The sequence below is a fragment of the Myxocyprinus asiaticus genome, chromosome 36, assembly GCF_019703515.2.
Source record: "Myxocyprinus asiaticus isolate MX2 ecotype Aquarium Trade chromosome 36, UBuf_Myxa_2, whole genome shotgun sequence".
In the NCBI taxonomy this organism is placed as follows: domain Eukaryota; kingdom Metazoa; phylum Chordata; class Actinopteri; order Cypriniformes; family Catostomidae; genus Myxocyprinus; species Myxocyprinus asiaticus.
The window spans coordinates 24,930,555-24,949,339 of NC_059379.1; the positions used below are offsets into that span (position 1 = coordinate 24,930,555).

Consider the following 18,785-nt stretch of genomic DNA (forward strand, 5'->3'; position numbering starts at 1 on the left):
TTTTTTACAAAGTTATCATAATAAGTTATATTAAACATCAAGGTTTAATCAAAGCCATGCACAGCTTTGTTGTGTTTTTAAACTGATCTGGGACAGCATAGCAAATTTGGGTGATTTGTATTGCAGCAAAGCACCATGTGTAACTGACAGCCACATTACAGAAGGATTATTTATAGAATCCAGATCACCTGAGAAGAAGCTTCAAAGGAAAGGTCATTAAATACTGATTTAAAAGAATGCTTATCTGACATGTCTATCTGATAGACTAATGCCACAATGGAGATTTGGAAAAGACTTCAGGAATTCTGGATTTTTGATGACTCTTTAGACAAATAGCAGCTGAGAGGATTTGAAGTCTTCACTCTTACTTGCCCATTCACTTCTTGATTTATTTTAGCCCAGGATCATCTCTGTTCATTTGTTTTTCTTGTTCTTAAGACTTCTTATCAAATACAACACCAGGAATCTTTCAAAAATCATTTCCATCCATATATTTCTTTAACAGTTGTCCCTAAAAGAAGTGGCATGAACTTCAAAGAACAGTGAGTTTCTTAGGATAGTGGAAGTGATATATAATGTATGTTCCTTCCCTCTCACAGTTGAGTCACATGGATTACTGAAACATGCTGGAGATGCATAGTGGAGGTGGTGTAATGGAAGAAGTTACTGAAAATGGTTTTGGTAGTACATGGCATACAGTTAGAAACTGATGCTCCCTGAGACATACAAGAGTAAATCATCACCTTTCAAACAGGTCCTTCCAAACACTTATGCATGTTACATCACCATGGTGAATCATACTGCCATTCAGAATGTATAGTTACAGTTAGGAGTGGTCAGGAATTAGCAAAATAATAACTATGAGAAGGACTAATGTTTTTGTACAGCAGGCTCATCCTGCATCTCAAATATATGATGTTACCATTATTATTGTGTTACCTATTTACTTGTGTATTTGAGTTTCTCAGGAATGCTAAAGGACATGCTTATCGATCCAAATAAATTGCGTCATAAGTGATTAATCCGATTACTGTAAAATTGGACTTTGAGGGAAAGGCAAACTCCTAAAGATTGCTTTTCTTATTCTGCATGGTTGGTGTCTTCATGGAAAAGCTTGTCAAAACCTGTCTTGTTCATTAAGATGTTACGATCTTGTTACAGAGTCTCTTCCATCATTAAAAAGAGGTCTTTTAAAATATGGTAATCTGAAGACATAAACAGATCAAACAGTAAAGCACTGTGTTAGTCTATGGCTTAATGTCTTGCTGACAGGGTCAGCTGTACGACAGGGTGTCTATCCAGTTCTAAGAGTTGCCAATGGCACCTGAGCCATATTTGTCAATGCCAACCGCAGAATCCAAGACGTGTACTCAAATGCTCATGTTACTGTACAGGAATGTTTATATGAGTGGCGGGAGACAGTGTAGGCATGGTGCCTGATTTGGTCAAAACAGGCAGCGGATTTCTATCACATGTAGGAATTCTGTGATCGTTTAGTGTAAGCTGAATATTGGAAATCAGTTAAAAAGGAGTTCTTGCAACATAATTTACCCTTGTATAGTTTGAGTAATGAGAAAGGGACCTTGCTTTTACTTTGAAATAGATAACTGTAACCACTGAGAAAATGTTGCCCTGTAAAGGCTATTTAGGCCATCAATACATTTAGAGAGCTTAAATTTTAGTTGTAAAGAATGTGTCTTTTGTAAATATTTCTCCAACAAAAATATATACTTTTTTTTTGTCCTTGTCTGAATCCTTTTTTAATTGAATAGCCTGTTGAGATTTACTGAAAAAAAAAAAAAAAAAAAAACAAGAAAAAAACAAACATTCAAATTCCTTAACCTGCCAGTGTTATACAAAGCAAGAATTACAGACATTAAAGAAAATCCCTTTAGAACAGGGGTTTTCTAACTTTCCAATGCTAAGGACCCACAAATTTGATGATTCCCTTGTGAAGGCCCCAACTATTTATTTTAATGTATAAAGTCACATTTCTGCTGTGTGACAAAAATACAAGTAGTAAGTGTGATATTATAAAGACATGTTGTTTGCAAAATTGAACAACTGGGTTTTATATTGAAAATAAATAATTATAATATTAAATATAAACCCGAAGTGAAACATTTTCAATTCAAATGTGTTTGTACAGCGCATTACATTTTACAAGTACAATCACAACTCAAGTACAATCTATTCTTGAAAGAATGTTCATTGCAAGGAAGGTGAGATAAACACTTAGAAAAAAGAGATGTTATTTGCACAAAATTATATGTAGATTTGTTTTAATTTATTACTGTTAAAATCTACGACTGTGTCAACAGAACAAAATAATCACAATTAACCTCATGATTTTCAACCAGTCTTTGGAAAGAATGAAACAGTAATAATGTCAAAAAATTTTGTTTCTATTTTAATTAATAATTTTAATTAATTTTATGGGTATTTTCAAGGTAGATTTTTCACTCCATATTAATAACATTACATGTAATACTACATTAATAGACATAATATTTCCTTGCACAGTACTGTGCACTTCAAGTTCATTACTGACAATTTGCATTTTCACATTTTCCTTAGACAGATCTCTCTCTCCACCTACTGGCTGAAGGTTTAAATAATCAGTACAATATGAAGTGTAATAAAGCCTACAGAGTTCATTCTGAAAAAGTTCCACTTGTTTTGTTTAATAGAGTAACAGGGTTAATGGTAAGTTGAGGTAAGTTGATTTAACATGTAATTTTTTTTAATGGTTTATATATATATATATATAGATAGATATACTGTATATTATATTCATGTTGTGAAGGATGTGCAGAGTGAGCCCAATGACAATGGAGATTCATTTGTGAAATAAGCCTCTACAACAATGCCCAAGATGAAATGTACACTGTTTGTTTACTAAATACAATAATAATGCAGAATACTACAGAAATTGTTATAAAACACTTGACAGAAATGCCAAAAGTACCTTAAATAGGAAATGAGGAAATGTTATACCCTATATGCCACAGTGGTTAATTTGTGTAATTTATATGGTAAAGTGTATTTTAAATGGTATTTCGATTATTTACTTAAATGTTGCTCAAAACTTGATAAGTTCAAAAGATACAGTAAGCTAAATCACAAGTATTTGCATATGGTGACAGACATACATATGCACATAATCATTATTGATTATTTATTTTATTTTTCAATGCATATGATGACTATATGATTTTATATATGATTTTATTCAGTTTTCTTAAAAAAAAAATCTCATAGTAGATGGGGTTTTATTGATTTTCATATTTGCACTAAGCCAAAGTAAAGTTATAATTTGTTTATTTCTATACTATATAGCCGACATTTTATTTAAATATAACTTTCATTTCATTTGAAATATAAAAGTAACAGTATAGCCTATTTTATATTCATATTACATGACATCATGTTGTATTATTATACTGTAGATATTACATTTTGGCCACACCCCCAGTTTTGGTATAACAGAATATAACAGAAATAGCTCAGAATGTCCTACACTAGGGCATAACACACAAAACATACAGTACAATAAAGTCTCATACAGTAAATGCGTCTTTCTCATCTTAGCACGCGCTACGACAAACAAATGTGCTTGTGATGCAACATACGAACAGAGTTTTTCTGTGTGTATGTTTAATTACAGGAAAGATCTTAATTAGAGTGTGCAAAAAATCTGACTCAGCACAGCACGGATCTTCTCTTACGTAGAGGCAGCGGCCGTATCCAAGTCCGTAACTACAGATCTCATCAACATCATCATCATCATCATCATCATCCTCAACAACATGGCGCCAGCGTACAGCTGGATCGCACATACACGCCAGGGTTTTTTTCCACGAAGTTAGTAAACTAACTAAACGCAGCATCGCGAAGATTTGTTCTTGTCTTTCTTTTTACTCTTCATGTTACCTAGTTAGTTTTCTGTCTTTGAATGCAGAAATCGTCAGTTTTTTGTCATCTTTGGTCACCAAACTCACCTGCTTGCAGAAAGAACAGTCCGTTCTTCACTGGACACTGTTGCTGTATTTCTCAAAGCGAAAGGAAAGTGAAAACCGAGATTACGCAGACGGGGAAAGTGCTTTTTCCAGAGAAATAAGTCATGTAACTGCTCAAAAGTTGTTTTTCAGAGGAGATGCTTCTAAACATGAGTGAAAATAACTGTCCGCTGGAAGAAAGAGATAGAGACAGACTTCCTCCCATAATAAGTCATGTACGTATTTTGTTCTCCTTCTACGTTTTATATACTATGCAAAAAAGAATGTACATTGTTGTTATTGTTGGATATACGCATAGATATAGATATTTGCGTTTTTTTTTATTATATATATATATATATATATATATATATATATATATATATATATATATATATATATATATATATAAATAATGTATTGTTTATTGGATGGTTGCTTTTTTTGGTTATTTTTTCATTAATTTTTGCTTTGCATTTGGCTACCTGTGTGATTAATCTAATGGATATTATTCAGAGTGGTTATGGCATTAACCCTCTGCTGAGACAACACACATTTTCGTGTTTAAAATAACTGTCTAAGTCACAGTGCAAGCTCTATATGTGAGTCATGGAATATTTAGCTCAAATCACTGCACAAAGCCTACATTTTGCTCTATGGTGACCTTTAATTTGTTTGTGTTGAGGTAAAGCACACAACATACATCAGCCATCGATGCTGTTTCTTCAAAACAAAACATGTTACTGATTACGCAATGAGTGAGACGACCGGGATAGTTCACCCAAAAATTCTCTCAGCATTTACTCACCCTCATGCCATCCCAGATGTGTATTTTTTTCTTCTTCAGAACACATACAAAGATTTCTAGAGGAATATCTCAGCTCTGTAGGCCCATACAATGAAAGTGAATAGTGGCCAGAACTTTGAAGCTGGAAAAAGCACATAAAGGCAGCATAAAAGTAATTCAAAAGACTCCAGTGGTTTAATCCATGTCTTCAGAAACGATATGATAGATGTGGATGAGAAACAAATCAGTATTTGTCAATTGTTACTATAAATCTACACTTTCACTTTCACATTCTTCTTCTTTTATTTGTTTATGATTCACATTCTTTGTGCATATTGTCACCTACTGGGCAGGGAGGAGAATTTGTAGATATTCTAAATATATGGATTTAACCACTGGAGTTGTATGGATTACTTTTATGCTTCCTTTATGTGCTTTTTGGAGCTTCAAAGTTCTGGTCACCATTCACTTGCATTGTATGGACCTACAGAGCAGAGATATTCTTCTAAAAATCTTTGTTTGTGTTCTGCTGAAGAAAGAAAGTCATACACATCTGAGATGAGATGGTATCATGAGTAAATGATGAGAGAATTTTCAGTTTTGGGTGTACTATCCCTTTAATTAACCTCATATTATCTGCTTCTGTTGAAGACAAAACAGATTTTATGTTTTTTTTTTTATGTTTTTTTTTTAAATTTATTTATTTATGATCTGTTAAACATATTTCAGTCTGCTTTACATCTATTGTTTGTTTTTTTTGTTTTTTTTTATATGATTTTATTTTTTGTTATTGTTCCATTAGATGCTAATCTACTATGAAGCAATTTATTTTAAGTTTTCAGTTTAGTTTTGTAAATATCGTTTATTTGTTTATTGTAGTATATTATAATTTATTATCTCTTCTCCAATGTATAATTGGAACACAATTTTCCAGCTGCACACAGGTATATTGCTTCAGACATAGTGTATTTTTTATAGAAATGTTGGAATAAGCGTTTCTGTGAATGGTGACATGGGTTGTTTCATTGACAGGGCTTGGATCGTGTTCCGAAGCTCCCTTTTCCCTCTTATGGAAGCTTCATCTCCACCCTGAATCACAAGAGAGAATCTGGCAGCCACAGTTTCTCCTCTCCACTCCTGTTACCTTCAGTTAAAGGTCAGGCCCCTTCCACTGCTGCCACTTTTGGCTAATTCTTGTTAGATGTGAATAACTTGCTTATTGAGATACATCCATCCGCAGTCTGTGCTTTAGGTCTACAAGCAGGTAACCCAAGCAAATCCCCAAAAGGTTACTATGGCCTTAAAATAATATTAGTTGGTGATTTGAAAGTAAATTCCTTTTAAATTAAGGGCAAAAAACTCATTGCATTTCAAAGCAGTCCGTCCGGCTGCTTTAAATTAATAACCACTTCACTGTTTCGAGCAGATGTGTTTTCCTTTCTTTGTCGTGGAGATCAAAGATTTTGTCAGAAGATGAATACTCACAAAGACAAGGCAGAGGATTGTTTACGCCCAGCATGTCTTTAGCAGAGATGAGTTGGGAACTTGTAATGAAGATACTATATGGGCTGAGGCCTGACGCTGCTTCAAAGCTCATTAAATGTTCTCACTTTTCCTTGTAAACTCAGAGGTCTAACAGTGAAAATGTTAGTTGTTCCTACACTAGGCCACAAGTCTCTGTGAAGCTTAACTAATCAGCCCTAATCACTTATTGTATTGAGAATTAGAGCACAACGGTGCTATCTTTAAAAATAAATATGCCCGTGGTATTTGGCAGGATCTTAAGATGATGGTGATTGCCTGTTACCAGTAGTTGTTTGGATGATGAGAGTCAATCTTTAGAGAGTTGTTTCTGATAAGATAATGGCAAGTGATTGTTAGCTGTAGAGTGACTGCTAAAATCACCCTGGAAAACATGATGAACGGCACACCCTAAATCTTATATTACAGTAAAGGGTGTAGCTTTCGTTTGGTAGTGACATTTTAAGGGTGGGGACGTTTTAAAATCAATCAAACTATTCGGATGCACCATGTTTTCATCTACACTGTGAAATGTGTGCCTCTTACAGCTGATCAGTTGCTCATGTATATAAGTGTTTTATTAGTGTGCTCCTTTTGAACACTGGATAAAATTGTCCAAACAATGCAAAGAAGATTTAAAAAAAAAAAATTATATGGAGTTCAGTCAATCTGTGGTGGTTCGCGCGTGAGCAAATGCATTAAGCATAAACATGGCATAGCTTGTGCGCAAGAGTTTCCTGTAGTCTAGTCGCATGCTAGATAGTAACTTGTTTATTTATTTTATAAAGGGAAATAAAAGACTTTAATTTTTATGAATGGAAACATTAGAAACACACAATACTTATATTACAATCAGTACTTATTTTACATTCAGTCACAACTGCGATCGCTAGAAATTTTGGTTGGGATTATTCAGTAGTTTCTTAACTTTGGTGATGGGAACATGTACCGTCCATACCCAAATCTACGCCCATGATTGTAGCTGCTATCTAATCCATTCTGTAGTGTTGGGGTACTCGAGTTTGGACTCGGACTAGAGTCCGAGTCACGAGTCCAATTGTAATGGGCTTGGACTTGTCACAGACTCGAGCCTTTGGGACTCTGGATTTTTTTCCGAGTCCAGCCGAGTCCATGACATTTGTGATGCAATAAAAAAAAAAAATATAAATAAAAAAATAACAAAAAAGAAATTAATGAACACATCTCTGTCTGTATGCAGCTGTATTAGCCCCTGAAGTCATAGATGTAGCCATAGTGGTTTCACTGTGTTTAAGCAAACACACGCACACACACATACGCATGTGCACAGCAGGCACACTTATCAGTCAACCAATACGCTTGAATGTTAATACAGAGACTACTGTATAACATCGACTACCGAGGTGGCTGGCATGAAGAAAACATAAAGACGGGTATGTATCCAATGTAATAGAAACTAAACAAGGCAGTTTCACACAACACAGGACCTGACAACTGGTAAAACTGCATGCGGTGCAGCCAAGACGGTGCACGCATTTTCATTAATTCTATAAAAATAGAATTAATATTGGATATTAAATATTTTTAGGCTTAATGTATCTACACATGTAGGCTTCTGTAGTCTCTTGTGGTATACGCAGTGTTGTCAGCTTGAACTGGTCCATAATAGCTTGATGAATTAACTGTGTAACTTGTTAAATAGTCGGGGGAAAAAGCGTTATTGCTAAAGCAGACAGCAACTCTAAACAGATAAACAGCACCTATTTATTATTGATTTACTATTTTCAAAGCACTGACGAGCTGCTTAAAATACATTCTTTTACAGCATTTGTCCACCATTCACGACATTCAACCATGCACAATAAAATAAAATATTAGGATATTTTGGGCAGTGGAATGTTTTGTTTATAATTTAATTATAGACTATAAAATAAATGTATTATTCGATGACAGAGTTTGTGTATGAAGCTAAACTTCATGTTACGAGATGAATTTAGTTGGTTATGACGTTTTTATTTTAAATGTTTATTTTATTTTTATTGTAAACCACTGGGTAACTTATGCGCATCTCTTTTTAACCTATCTCTGACACATTTGAAGGACAATTCTGTTAAATGTATGACTCAAAATTATTATTCTCCATGTTTTTGCGGTTAAAGAAGTGCTCAATGAAATTTTCTTTGGTTGGTATTTAAAGATTTCAGACTGATTGCAGACCAACGCAGCTGCCGCTCAAGCAAATATTATTTATTATTATTAGTTTTTATCTTCTGCGGCAGCTGCTGCGAGATGTACATGGATGCATCAGTGATTTAGGTACACGAGCAGCACGCAGAACTGCCCTGCACTGTTAATTAACTAGAAAATCGTGTCCGTGACGACATGGCCCTAATATTATCAGTGGGCTTTTCCAGTGTTTTTGGATGTAGCATTTGCAGTCCAGTTGTGAGATGTAACTTCTCAGCGACTGCTAATTACTACTGTGTTGACTCATTTGTATGTACTGTATTTTTCCAAATCAGACGGCAGATAGAGAAAAAAGATTAAGACAGAAATCTCTGTATAAACTATTATTTCTTTAGATAGGGATCATTTTAAATAAAACTAAATTACATTGAATTGACAAATTGAACATGAAGTAGAAATAATTCGAAATTAACTTTCGAAACAGTAATAACCTTGGTTGTAATGACTAACACAGCTTTTACTTTCTTTAGTCTATGTTTGAGTGGAGGGGAAAAAGCAACAAATAATTGAAATGTCAACAGAACTCAATAAGAAGTGTGCTGAAGGACAGTTTTGTCTTCATACACCTAAAGCATATACTTTCATTCTGAATCCACTTTGAAGTTTGTTCAGCAGGACACAAATCATAAAATGTATATATGAAATGCAACAGAGGTGGTTTTGTTACATTTATATTGACAAGCTGTTTTTCTTAGTTGTGAAGTTTAAAATAAGCTTAAAATATTGATGTTGAATTTACGGTTACAATTTTAATTGTAACCGTAAATTGGTTAACAGATTCATTCAGACTCTGACTCGACTCTGACTCGGCCTGTTATGGACTCGGTCTTGAGTCCGACTCGGCCACTTTTGGACTCGGACTCAACTCAGACTCAGTTGTTTAAAGACTCGGACTTGACTTGGACTCCAACCCAACACTCCCATTCTGTATGTGTGTTTGACTCTGTTTTCAGTGAGAGAGCTTCCCCCAATATGTCCAGATGTGAGACAGAAGCATCGTATCTCTATTGATGTTCTCCCTCCAGAAGTAAAGGCTCGGTTCGTCTCAGAACCCATTATTCCCATTCGGACCAAAACTGCCAAAGAGTTTCAGTACGCACTGCTGTTTCACTCAGTTACACTGCAGTATAGTCTTTCCATGCCAATTACATTATGTTTAACAGCATCTTTGTCTGGCTATAGGGACGATGTTGAAAGGGCAACTATCTCAGGGGATTGGAAGCTGGTCCATGAATTCTACTTGACCACATTTGACTCCTTTTTGGAAGTCAATGCTGCCTTTAAGGTGTGTTGACACTCCTAATGCAGTTTTAATTACTTACTAACAATACAGTGTATTGTTTGTTTATTTAAAACAGCTGTTGATTGCTTTCGTATTGCTTGAAGTCTCCGTTATAAGCAAAAGCTTATTTTGCCTTACCACAACCCTCTGTAAATTATCAGTTCATTTAGCGTGTGTAAAATTTTACAGCAATCAGTTATAATGTAATTGTGTTTTGAATATTTCAGTAGTTACGCAATTGATAATCACATATAATGCTTGTCTACACGGTTTTTTTTATTTGTTGTTTAATAATGTTAATTTTATGAGTGAAGAATTGTTTCAATTGAAGCCAATGTTTTTTAATGAGAACTCTTTGAATACTGTGCAAAAAGTAACCATAAACGTCTGGAAAAGAGGAAAACTGAACATTTCAATCTCTTAATGAATCAATGAGCTCATTCAGGGAGTTGTTAAAAACAACATCTGCATATGGTTTCATCAGAAAATTTTACTCTTATATGAGGTTAATGTTTTACCATCCATTTTATATGGAGGTGCATATAAAACAGACCATTGAAAATGAGCGGTAAAAAGTGTGCTTGATACTGTACGTGCATCATTGGTTTTGTGTCAATATATTCTCCTCAGAAAGAAGCAAATGCTCCCTTCAATACGATTGAAGACTCAGGAATAAACATCAAATTTGTCAACATTGTTTATGATGCCTTACTCCACACGGTATGTAACACCCCACTGCAAGAAACTACCAAAGTCCTCTTGCAATGAAATTACACATTAAGCCATTGTGCACTGTCTGTAGTTTTGGATTTTGGTTTTAAGAAAATCTGTTTAATCTGGCTAATTTACAGCCCGCGGACACACAGAAATCAGTCCTGAAGGGAATCATTAATAGCTTATTAAGAGAATGGAAAGGGTGAGTACTGTATTGTATTCTCTCAGTGAACATTAAGTCTTTGGAGGAAACTGTGTTTAAATTGTCAGCTTTGTTTATGTATTTTTAGACCTCGCACAAAGGATGACCTTAGAGCGTATTTTGTTCTTGTGCAGGTAATGTTATTTTTATTATTATAATTATTATTAAAGAAGTGCATGATTATTTGTATTCTTTTGTTTATCCTCTAAGGAACCAAAGTTCTCTTTTACTAAAACAACTTAACTACTACTCCCCTTACTAATGACCAAACCCAGGCCATTAATACAAAACTACCTTCATTATACGGAACCCAAATTCATGTGATACTTTTCGGTAATACCTGTAATTTCCCTTCTCAAACCATGGCGGTTATCTGCATGCGAGCCTATAGATGTGCAGTTACACAGTAAAATTGCTCTAATCTGTCTTCGAGTTGCCCTTTGCGTTGGCAGTCATGTTAAACACCCTAGGCTGATTAAGAGGCGATTCAGAGTTACAAGAAACTCTAGATCTCCTCTCTCACCACATGGCCCATTGACTCCAGCCGTAGCTCTGTTCTGTTGCAGACAGATTGTGAGCTAAGTGTTTACCTCTCTCATGACCAGTGCAGACTGGCCCGGAACTGTCCAAATAGGGGCACAGCCACTGGATTTAAGTCTGGGAAGCCTTGGGCAGGGGGTGTATAAAATGAAAATTCTGTCCTTATTTACTCACCCTATGTCACTCTAACCTGTTGAACACAAGGCTTTTTTAAGAATATCCCTGCTACTCTTTTTCATGTAATGAAAGTGAATGAGAGCTGGGATTATTAAACTCCAAAATGACAACAAAAACACCATAAAAGTATAATAAAAATAGTCCAATTGACTTTATTTCGGTCTTTTACTCACACAGTTCCTATCGCATGGCCTTAGATGACTTGGTATACAACGCACAAGTTGTATGGACCACTTTAATGATACTTTTAAGGTGCTTTTTGTTGTCATTTTGGAGCTTGACAGCCCCAATCCTCATTCACTTTATGGAAAAGAGTGGCCAGAATATTCTTTAAAAAACCTCCTTTTGTGTTTTATGGAAGAAAGAAAGTCATAGGGGTTTGGAATGACATGGTTGAGTAAATGATGACAGAATTTTCATTTTTGGGTAAACTCTTCTTTTAACTGAGTTGGGTGGTGGGATTCTGGCTCGTTTATGGTTTTCAGCTTTAAGAAATGTATTTTTTTTTTTCTGTGGCGGTGGGGATCAGACATTTTCATAAACAGAAGCATGTACTGAGGTCGTTCTTCTCCAAGGTTAGCATTTAATGTTATTCATGTTCAGGCATTTCTCTGGAGGATATGGTGAAATTAAAAAGCTGAGGCAATTTTTGGGTTGATCTGCCTGCCACTAATGTCAGGCAGCCTCTGGATTATTTGCCTTCGCTGTGCCTAAAGGAAGGGATGAGGTCATACTGGAGAGGAAAAGAGCTGGTTTCCGCTGCAATGCCACTTTTTATTAAAAGCCAGACTTCTTTCTCTGCTTCTAAGCAAAAAGTTATATTTCCTTTTTGAAGTATGCTGAAATGTTTCTCTGTGTCGCAGAACCCTCAGTACACCAGCTCAGCCACATATGTTATCTATGCACACTTACTGAGGCAAATAGCAGCCCTGGCTGAAGCGGACCACCATTTCCTGATGCACTGGTTTAAAAAGTGAGTCTGGCTGCATTGCAGTGCAATTCACAAAAGAAAAATGTTAACTTTATTTAGCCTTTTTTTTTTTTGTATTTCTTTTGAAAGATGTCATACATTTATTATTTATTTATTTATTTATTTATTATTATATTTGGATTTTTGGCTTTTTGTATTTTAAAACAATAGCTCTTAACTGGGGGTTCTCAGATCTTTCCCAAAAAGGTCAGACATCAGGGAAGAAAACAATGCTAAATGCAAATAAATAAATGCAGTTAACCATATAATCATGCGTAGTTAAGGTAGCAAAATAACTAGGGTTTAGAGGGAGGATAAAAAGTGTCCCATATCTTTTGTTGCTGACATCAAATGTTATGTGTCCAATGAAATGCTACAGTATTTTGGCACATATTCATTTGTCACTTGGTGGAAGCTAGCCAAATTAAACTGATGTCAGAATGGACTAGGTGCGTAACATGCAACAAAAACTATAAAGAAAACTATGCAAGGTAAAAGAAGCTTACACAGACTACATTAAATTCCGGTTCACTTGCAACAAGGATCAACATAGTTTGTACCGACCACAATGTGTTTAGTGCATTGAATTATTGGCTTATTAAATATCATTCATAAATAATAATAATAATAATAATTTTAAATGTTAGATTTTTAAGGTTGATCTTTTTATTTCTTTTATTCGCTGTATTAAAACCAGGGACTAAGAACGAAATGTTCTGAGCAGAAACTGTATTTTTTTCGTTCTGGTTCCTCTGGAATTTTTAGCATAGACATCATAGCCTACAGTATATAAAATAATATATTTTTATAAATGAATTGTTAATATTAAGGATATCCCTCAAAAATATTTAAAATATTTAAAAAATACTTCTGGCCACCTAAATCTCCTGCATGCATGCACACAATGCTTGGGCGTGTTTGCACTAAATGTCATCTTATGCGGGCCGAATTATTTGATTTTAAACTTTTAATAATTATTTAATTATTTGTTTTAATTACAGATCTACTTCTCGGTAAGAACCAAACCAGGCAGCATCATATCTGTATTAATGCATCATATTTAACAATAATTCAGCAGAGACTCTGAAACAACTGTTAAATGTACTTTTTCCTCAGTATTTTTCCTTATTTCTGGATTAACCATGCATGTATATGTAGTCATTATATATAGTGGTCTAAAAGGTCTTCAGCATGTTAGAAGGCTACATCCACAACATGCAAAAAGGCAAAGAAATATGTGATTATATGCAGTTTTGCAGATATGCAGTTTCCTTCAAAATCAAAAGAAAGAAGAGAGAAGCCTAATTTTTTTAGGAAGTGGTGTAATAATGAAAGTTTCTTGTGATAAACCATTTAGACTTTGGTTTCATAAAAAAATAATCGGAATGAAATTAACCGGTTATTAACTGGTTACCAACACACAACAATAATTGAAAGGGACTTTACACAAAATACAGTAAGAGTAAAAGGAAAGTGCTGGTTTCTCACAATAAGAAGTGAATACAGATGATTTTTTATTTTTTTTGCTTATGAGATGTTTAATCTTTCAGGCTGCCTCAGAAGCGTTTCAAACAGTTGGTGGAGCGCTTGCAGCTCTTCATCACAAACCGCCTATTTCCTTCCAAGCCAGAAGAGTTGCCGCCCATGGCCAAATGTTCCTGGTGGATTCCCTCAGCCACTAAAGTCCTCTCCCTGCTCAGTGAGTAAAACTGTGTTGGACTGTGAGACCACTAGAGAATACTTTCCTGTAGTCCTTTCAAACAGATTCTGAAAAAATATTCTTACATAGATTTTGGTGTGTCCTTAATTTTAACAGATGCGGCAAACAGCATTTCCTCTTCCCCTATCGTTCCTTTCTCTGATTTCTACAACCTGACGCTGGACCACATTGATTTTATGGAGGATTACCATACATGGCAAGCTCATGGAAATTCAAACAGGTACGACAGCCAAAATATGATTCTGAACATTTTGGCTGTGATACCAACTCAAAGAAATACTTAGGCTTAGTTCACACTGCACACAAACCCAATTGTATCGACTGACTGTTCACACTCACTTAGCAAGCAATGGAATCTGATCTGATGTTTTCAGACAGTTTCATCAAAATCTGATATATCTATGCTGGTTGCTTTAGTAATGATGTAAGCATCAGGTTAATGCCAAGATACTTCCTCATACAACAACTGAGATTAGCTGTTAATGTGGAAAGAGATAACGGAAAAATTACATCTCACTGGGTTGCTGAACTCATGAGGCAGTAACAGAGGCATTTTATTGTGCCTGAAACAATATTATACTTTGTCTGATGCTACATATGCGTTTGGGGTGTGCCAAATGAAAAAAACAAAACAACAACTCCTAAATCAAACAAAAGTTTGATCATTCAGATTCCATTCCAAAAAAAAAATAAACGATTTTAATTGGACATCAAACCACATATGGATGTATCTTGTATCTTGGAAATTAATATTTTAACGTGTTTTATTTACTTATTTATTTATAATTTATTTTGCTGTTCGGACTACAGACAATGAACAGTTTGAGTTGGATATGTTAAATAAATAGTTTCTTGCTTCCTTTCTGAACAAAGTCCAAAGCATTTCTGACTTTAATCTTCTCAGGTTCACCTTCTGTCAGTTCCCCTTCATCCTGTCCACGGTGGTGAAGAAGGCCATCATCCAGAGAGACTCTGAGCAGCAGATGATTAGCATGGCAAGGGTGAGAATTCACCTGCCCCAAAATTAAACACAATCACATTATTTGCCTCTTACTAAAGACTAAACCCACTTTCAGATTCATCAAGTTTAATCAGAATGTCTCTGTGTGCGAGATTATGTCATCTCGTCTGGGAGTATGTTCTGATAGCAATCCTTGGATGGGTGGAGCAGCATTAATCGGTCATTCCTATGGCTCTCTCCCAAACATATGTGTCTAGACTGTAGAATGAACAGACACGTGGCTGGTGAATAAATGTAGTGTCCTGAAAGCACTGGGAAAGAGTTTGCTGTCTGAGTTTTCATCATATACTCAAATAGACGGACATCTAGGTCTATCTAAGATGTTAAAACAGTAAGAAATGTGACTTAAAATTAAAAACTCTAGAGGCACAGACTAAAACTTAGACACGGCTGTGTTATATAAATGCATTTGTAGCATGGGAATGTTGATTGACAAACGCATTCCTCTCCATTTTTGATGCAGCAAACCCTGGTGGACAAGGTCTCTCGCAGGCAGAGGGTTGATATGAGTCTGCTGTTTCTCAACATTAAAGTTAGGCGTCTGCAGCTGGTCAGTGACTCACTGGATGAGGTAACAGTGCAGTCCAAATCTGTGTATGTTGAACACTGTCTGTTCCTGGAGATGTTACCAAGCACTCCTTGGAAACATAGGAGATCTATTTGGATGGAATGTGTAGGGATTTTTGGCACTACAGTGCTCTGAACAAAGTAGTACCATCTACTTCTTGTTTTCTTATGCTGAGAGTGCTTTCAGCCAAAAAGCATGTACTATTTGTTCTGGAAAGTTCTAAGTCTGGCTAAGGCATAATTTGGAAAAATGGCCCCACCATAAATGTGTTCCTTTTTTGTAATAGCTTTCGAGAAAGCGAGCAGACCTGAAGAAAAAACTGAAAGTGACGTTTGTTGGGGAAGCGGGATTGGACATGGGTGGACTCACAAAAGAGTGGTTTCTTCTCCTGATTCGACAGATTTTTCACACTGACTATGGTAAGAACCAACAGGACAAATAGTGCAAGTCTCTGCAGTCTTGTGCCAGGGCTTTCTCAATATATAGCTGCTGTAAGAACAAAGCCATGATTACTGTTGCCTTACAAAATTTTTTGGACATTTTGTCGATCACTTGGTTTGTATTTCTGAGGCGTCACGCTGGGTATTGAATTTGCTTCTAATAATGTTATAATCTAATAATGTAACTTAAGTTTCTTTTTATTGTTTCTATACTGTTCTTTAGTTTATATACTCATTGGTACAGACAGTTATTGGTACTTCCATCATGATATTACAAATATGTTACCCTATATACAGTATGTACCGCAGTGGCGTAACTTGGATCTTACGGGCCCTAGTGCAAAGAACCTGTCAGGCCTCTTCCTTGGGGGACCTCATAATTTTTCATCGCCTGTCAGGCCTGCAGTCTTTTTTATGGTTCCTTTTGGTTGACTGTTGCGGGCCCCCTCTCACCCCAGGCCCTAGGGCGGGCTGCCCACCCTGTCCTCCCTGTGGTTATGCCCCTGATGTACAGTATACAGGTTATTTATTTAGATTCAACCATTGATCTTGCACTGATTTAACTGTCTGTATGTGTCTATGTTTCATTTGCAGGCATGTTCACATATGTGAAAGAGTCCCAGTGTCATTGGTTCAGCAGCTGGAAATGTGACAACTACTCTGAGTTCCGATTGGTTGGAGCTGTATCCTTTAATTTGCCTGCATGTTTTACAGTATAGGTGGTCACGTGTGGGTGTGACAAACTTAAAATAACTTATAAATATATAGCCAGCTCCCATTTGGTTCATTCTCGTCCTCCCGTTTCTAAACAGTGGTGAGAAATGGATTTTCTGCTACCAATCTGTGCTATTTGTATCACTGATGATCCGAAATGGAGCATGGGCTATTTTTCATGCTATGTCATTTGCAAATGTCAAGTACGCAGGCTTATAATGCAATATGACACTAATGAAAGATGCAAAGATATAGTTCTTGCTTCTATGTGGTTTTCAGTGTCACTTGGTGATTAGTGTGCAAGACTTGGCGTTGTGAGTGGGCATGTGTCAGCAGGGTTATTATAGGTTTTACTTTTTAATATGTCTTTTATTTCTGTCTTATTTTTAATTTGTCTTTTCAGTTTAGTTTAAAATTCAGTTTTTATCAGTGTTTTCTAGTTTTAGTTTAGTTTTTATTTATTTAGTACATTAAGTTTTTATTTTAGTTTTTGTATTTTAGGGCTGCCAAAGTTAATGTGTTAACTGATATAATTTAAATACGCTTAACTGTATGAAATGTTCCTGGGCTGTCTAGTGTCACTATATATATATATATATATATATATATTTAATAAAATTTAATTACATCATTCGCAAAGCACAATGGAATTGTAGTTCATGCCCACATTGCTGAAAAAGTGGGCGAGCATTGTTGCGCTCTATAAAGATGGTTTTGCAAAGGCTTTATATATTGTGGATTAAAAACGAAAACACATTTTTGGTAATTTTTATTTTGGTTTTGTTTCATTTTTTCCAATGATTTTATTTGTTATTTTATTTCAGTTAACAAAAACGTATTCTTCGTTAACAGTAAAACCGCTCCATGTCAGCCGTAAACTGCTCCATTTGGTGCTCTTGGGGATGTGTGGGGAGAGACACAGTGGCAGCCAAAACCTGCCATGTCCTGCCGTTACCCCTCTAATTGTCCCCTCTGGCTCGGACTTCTCAACGCATTTGGGTGCCAGTCCAGCACTTGGCCACTGTGTACGCCCTCTGCCTTAAACACTGAGAGCCCTTTGCCTGAGCACTCTGCTCTTCCCTTCTTTCCAGCTCTGCAGCACAGAAGTGCTGTGTCACATCAGCAAAAAATTATGAAATAAAGATTCTTTTATTTTGTCTAGTTAGAAACAGCCTGGGCCCGGTTTGTGTTGTTTCACTGCTGCAGTCCTCATGGAAACTGTCTGCTCTGTCTCCTCTCTCTCTCTCTCTCTCTCTCTCTCTCTCTCTCTCTCTCTCTCTCTCTCTCCCCCCTGTTCAGAGGACTTTTTCCATCGCCCTCAATACACATATGGAGAGCACATGGAGCTGAGTTGTTGGCTTCAACTGAAAGCACTTAAGAGCAGGGCTCTTCACATTTTCCTCTAAATGAATTGTACACCTGTTGGGTGTTCTTCCATGCATTTTAGAGTGCTACTGTAGGCTACAGGTTGCGTAATAAGCTTAATAGGGGATACTGTAGCAATATTGTCAAGATACTAGCAAATATTGAAGGGCATATCAAATTGGAAGAACATTAAAGACCCCATGAAGTGGGTTGGCTTGATAAGCACAGTTTTCCTTCCTGTGTTGTTGTATTTCCTATTAAAATAGAAAGTTGGTGCGGGGCATATCAAAGGGCACCCTTTTATAAATAGCCAATAAATTTAAGTTTGTCACAGAATGATCATTTGCTACTTATTATAGAGTTCAACAGTGCCCTTTTTCAGCCATGTTGGTTCCAGAATATTTTTCCCATCAATTTTTTACCATTTAGATTTAATAAAATCCTTCATAAAAGAGTTTTAAGCCATGAACCAAACTAATCATCTCCGAGGTGAATTTAAACATTACATACTTTGATTTGAAGCAAAAAAGTATTTGACAA

At 35.8% G+C, this 18,785-nt stretch overlaps 1 protein-coding gene across 2 annotated transcripts in view; it reads left to right on the forward strand.

The window, feature by feature from the left end:
- Positions 1-3,528: 3,528 nt before the first annotated feature.
- Positions 3,529-18,785, forward strand: part of LOC127427194 (probable E3 ubiquitin-protein ligase HECTD2) — a 33,242-nt gene continuing 17,985 nt past the window's right edge. The window contains exons 1-14 of one of the 2 annotated variants that reach the window (XR_007894914.1): positions 3,529-4,234; positions 5,818-5,941; positions 9,486-9,624; positions 9,715-9,817; positions 10,445-10,534; positions 10,666-10,730; positions 10,819-10,864; positions 12,311-12,420; positions 13,968-14,116; positions 14,234-14,357; positions 15,042-15,138; positions 15,622-15,729; positions 16,013-16,145; positions 16,761-16,849. Coding sequence is in view for 1 of the 2 variants with exons in the window: in XM_051674656.1 (XP_051530616.1) it covers positions 4,157-4,234; positions 5,818-5,941; positions 9,486-9,624; positions 9,715-9,817; positions 10,445-10,534; positions 10,666-10,730; positions 10,819-10,864; positions 12,311-12,420; positions 13,968-14,116; positions 14,234-14,357; positions 15,042-15,138; positions 15,622-15,729; positions 16,013-16,145; positions 16,761-16,849 (1,455 nt within the window). In the remaining variant the exon portion in view is untranslated. The remainder of the gene's footprint in view (positions 4,235-5,817; positions 5,942-9,485; positions 9,625-9,714; positions 9,818-10,444; positions 10,535-10,665; positions 10,731-10,818; positions 10,865-12,310; positions 12,421-13,967; positions 14,117-14,233; positions 14,358-15,041; positions 15,139-15,621; positions 15,730-16,012; positions 16,146-16,760; positions 16,850-18,785) is intronic. The other variant, XM_051674656.1, reaches the window with a different exon arrangement.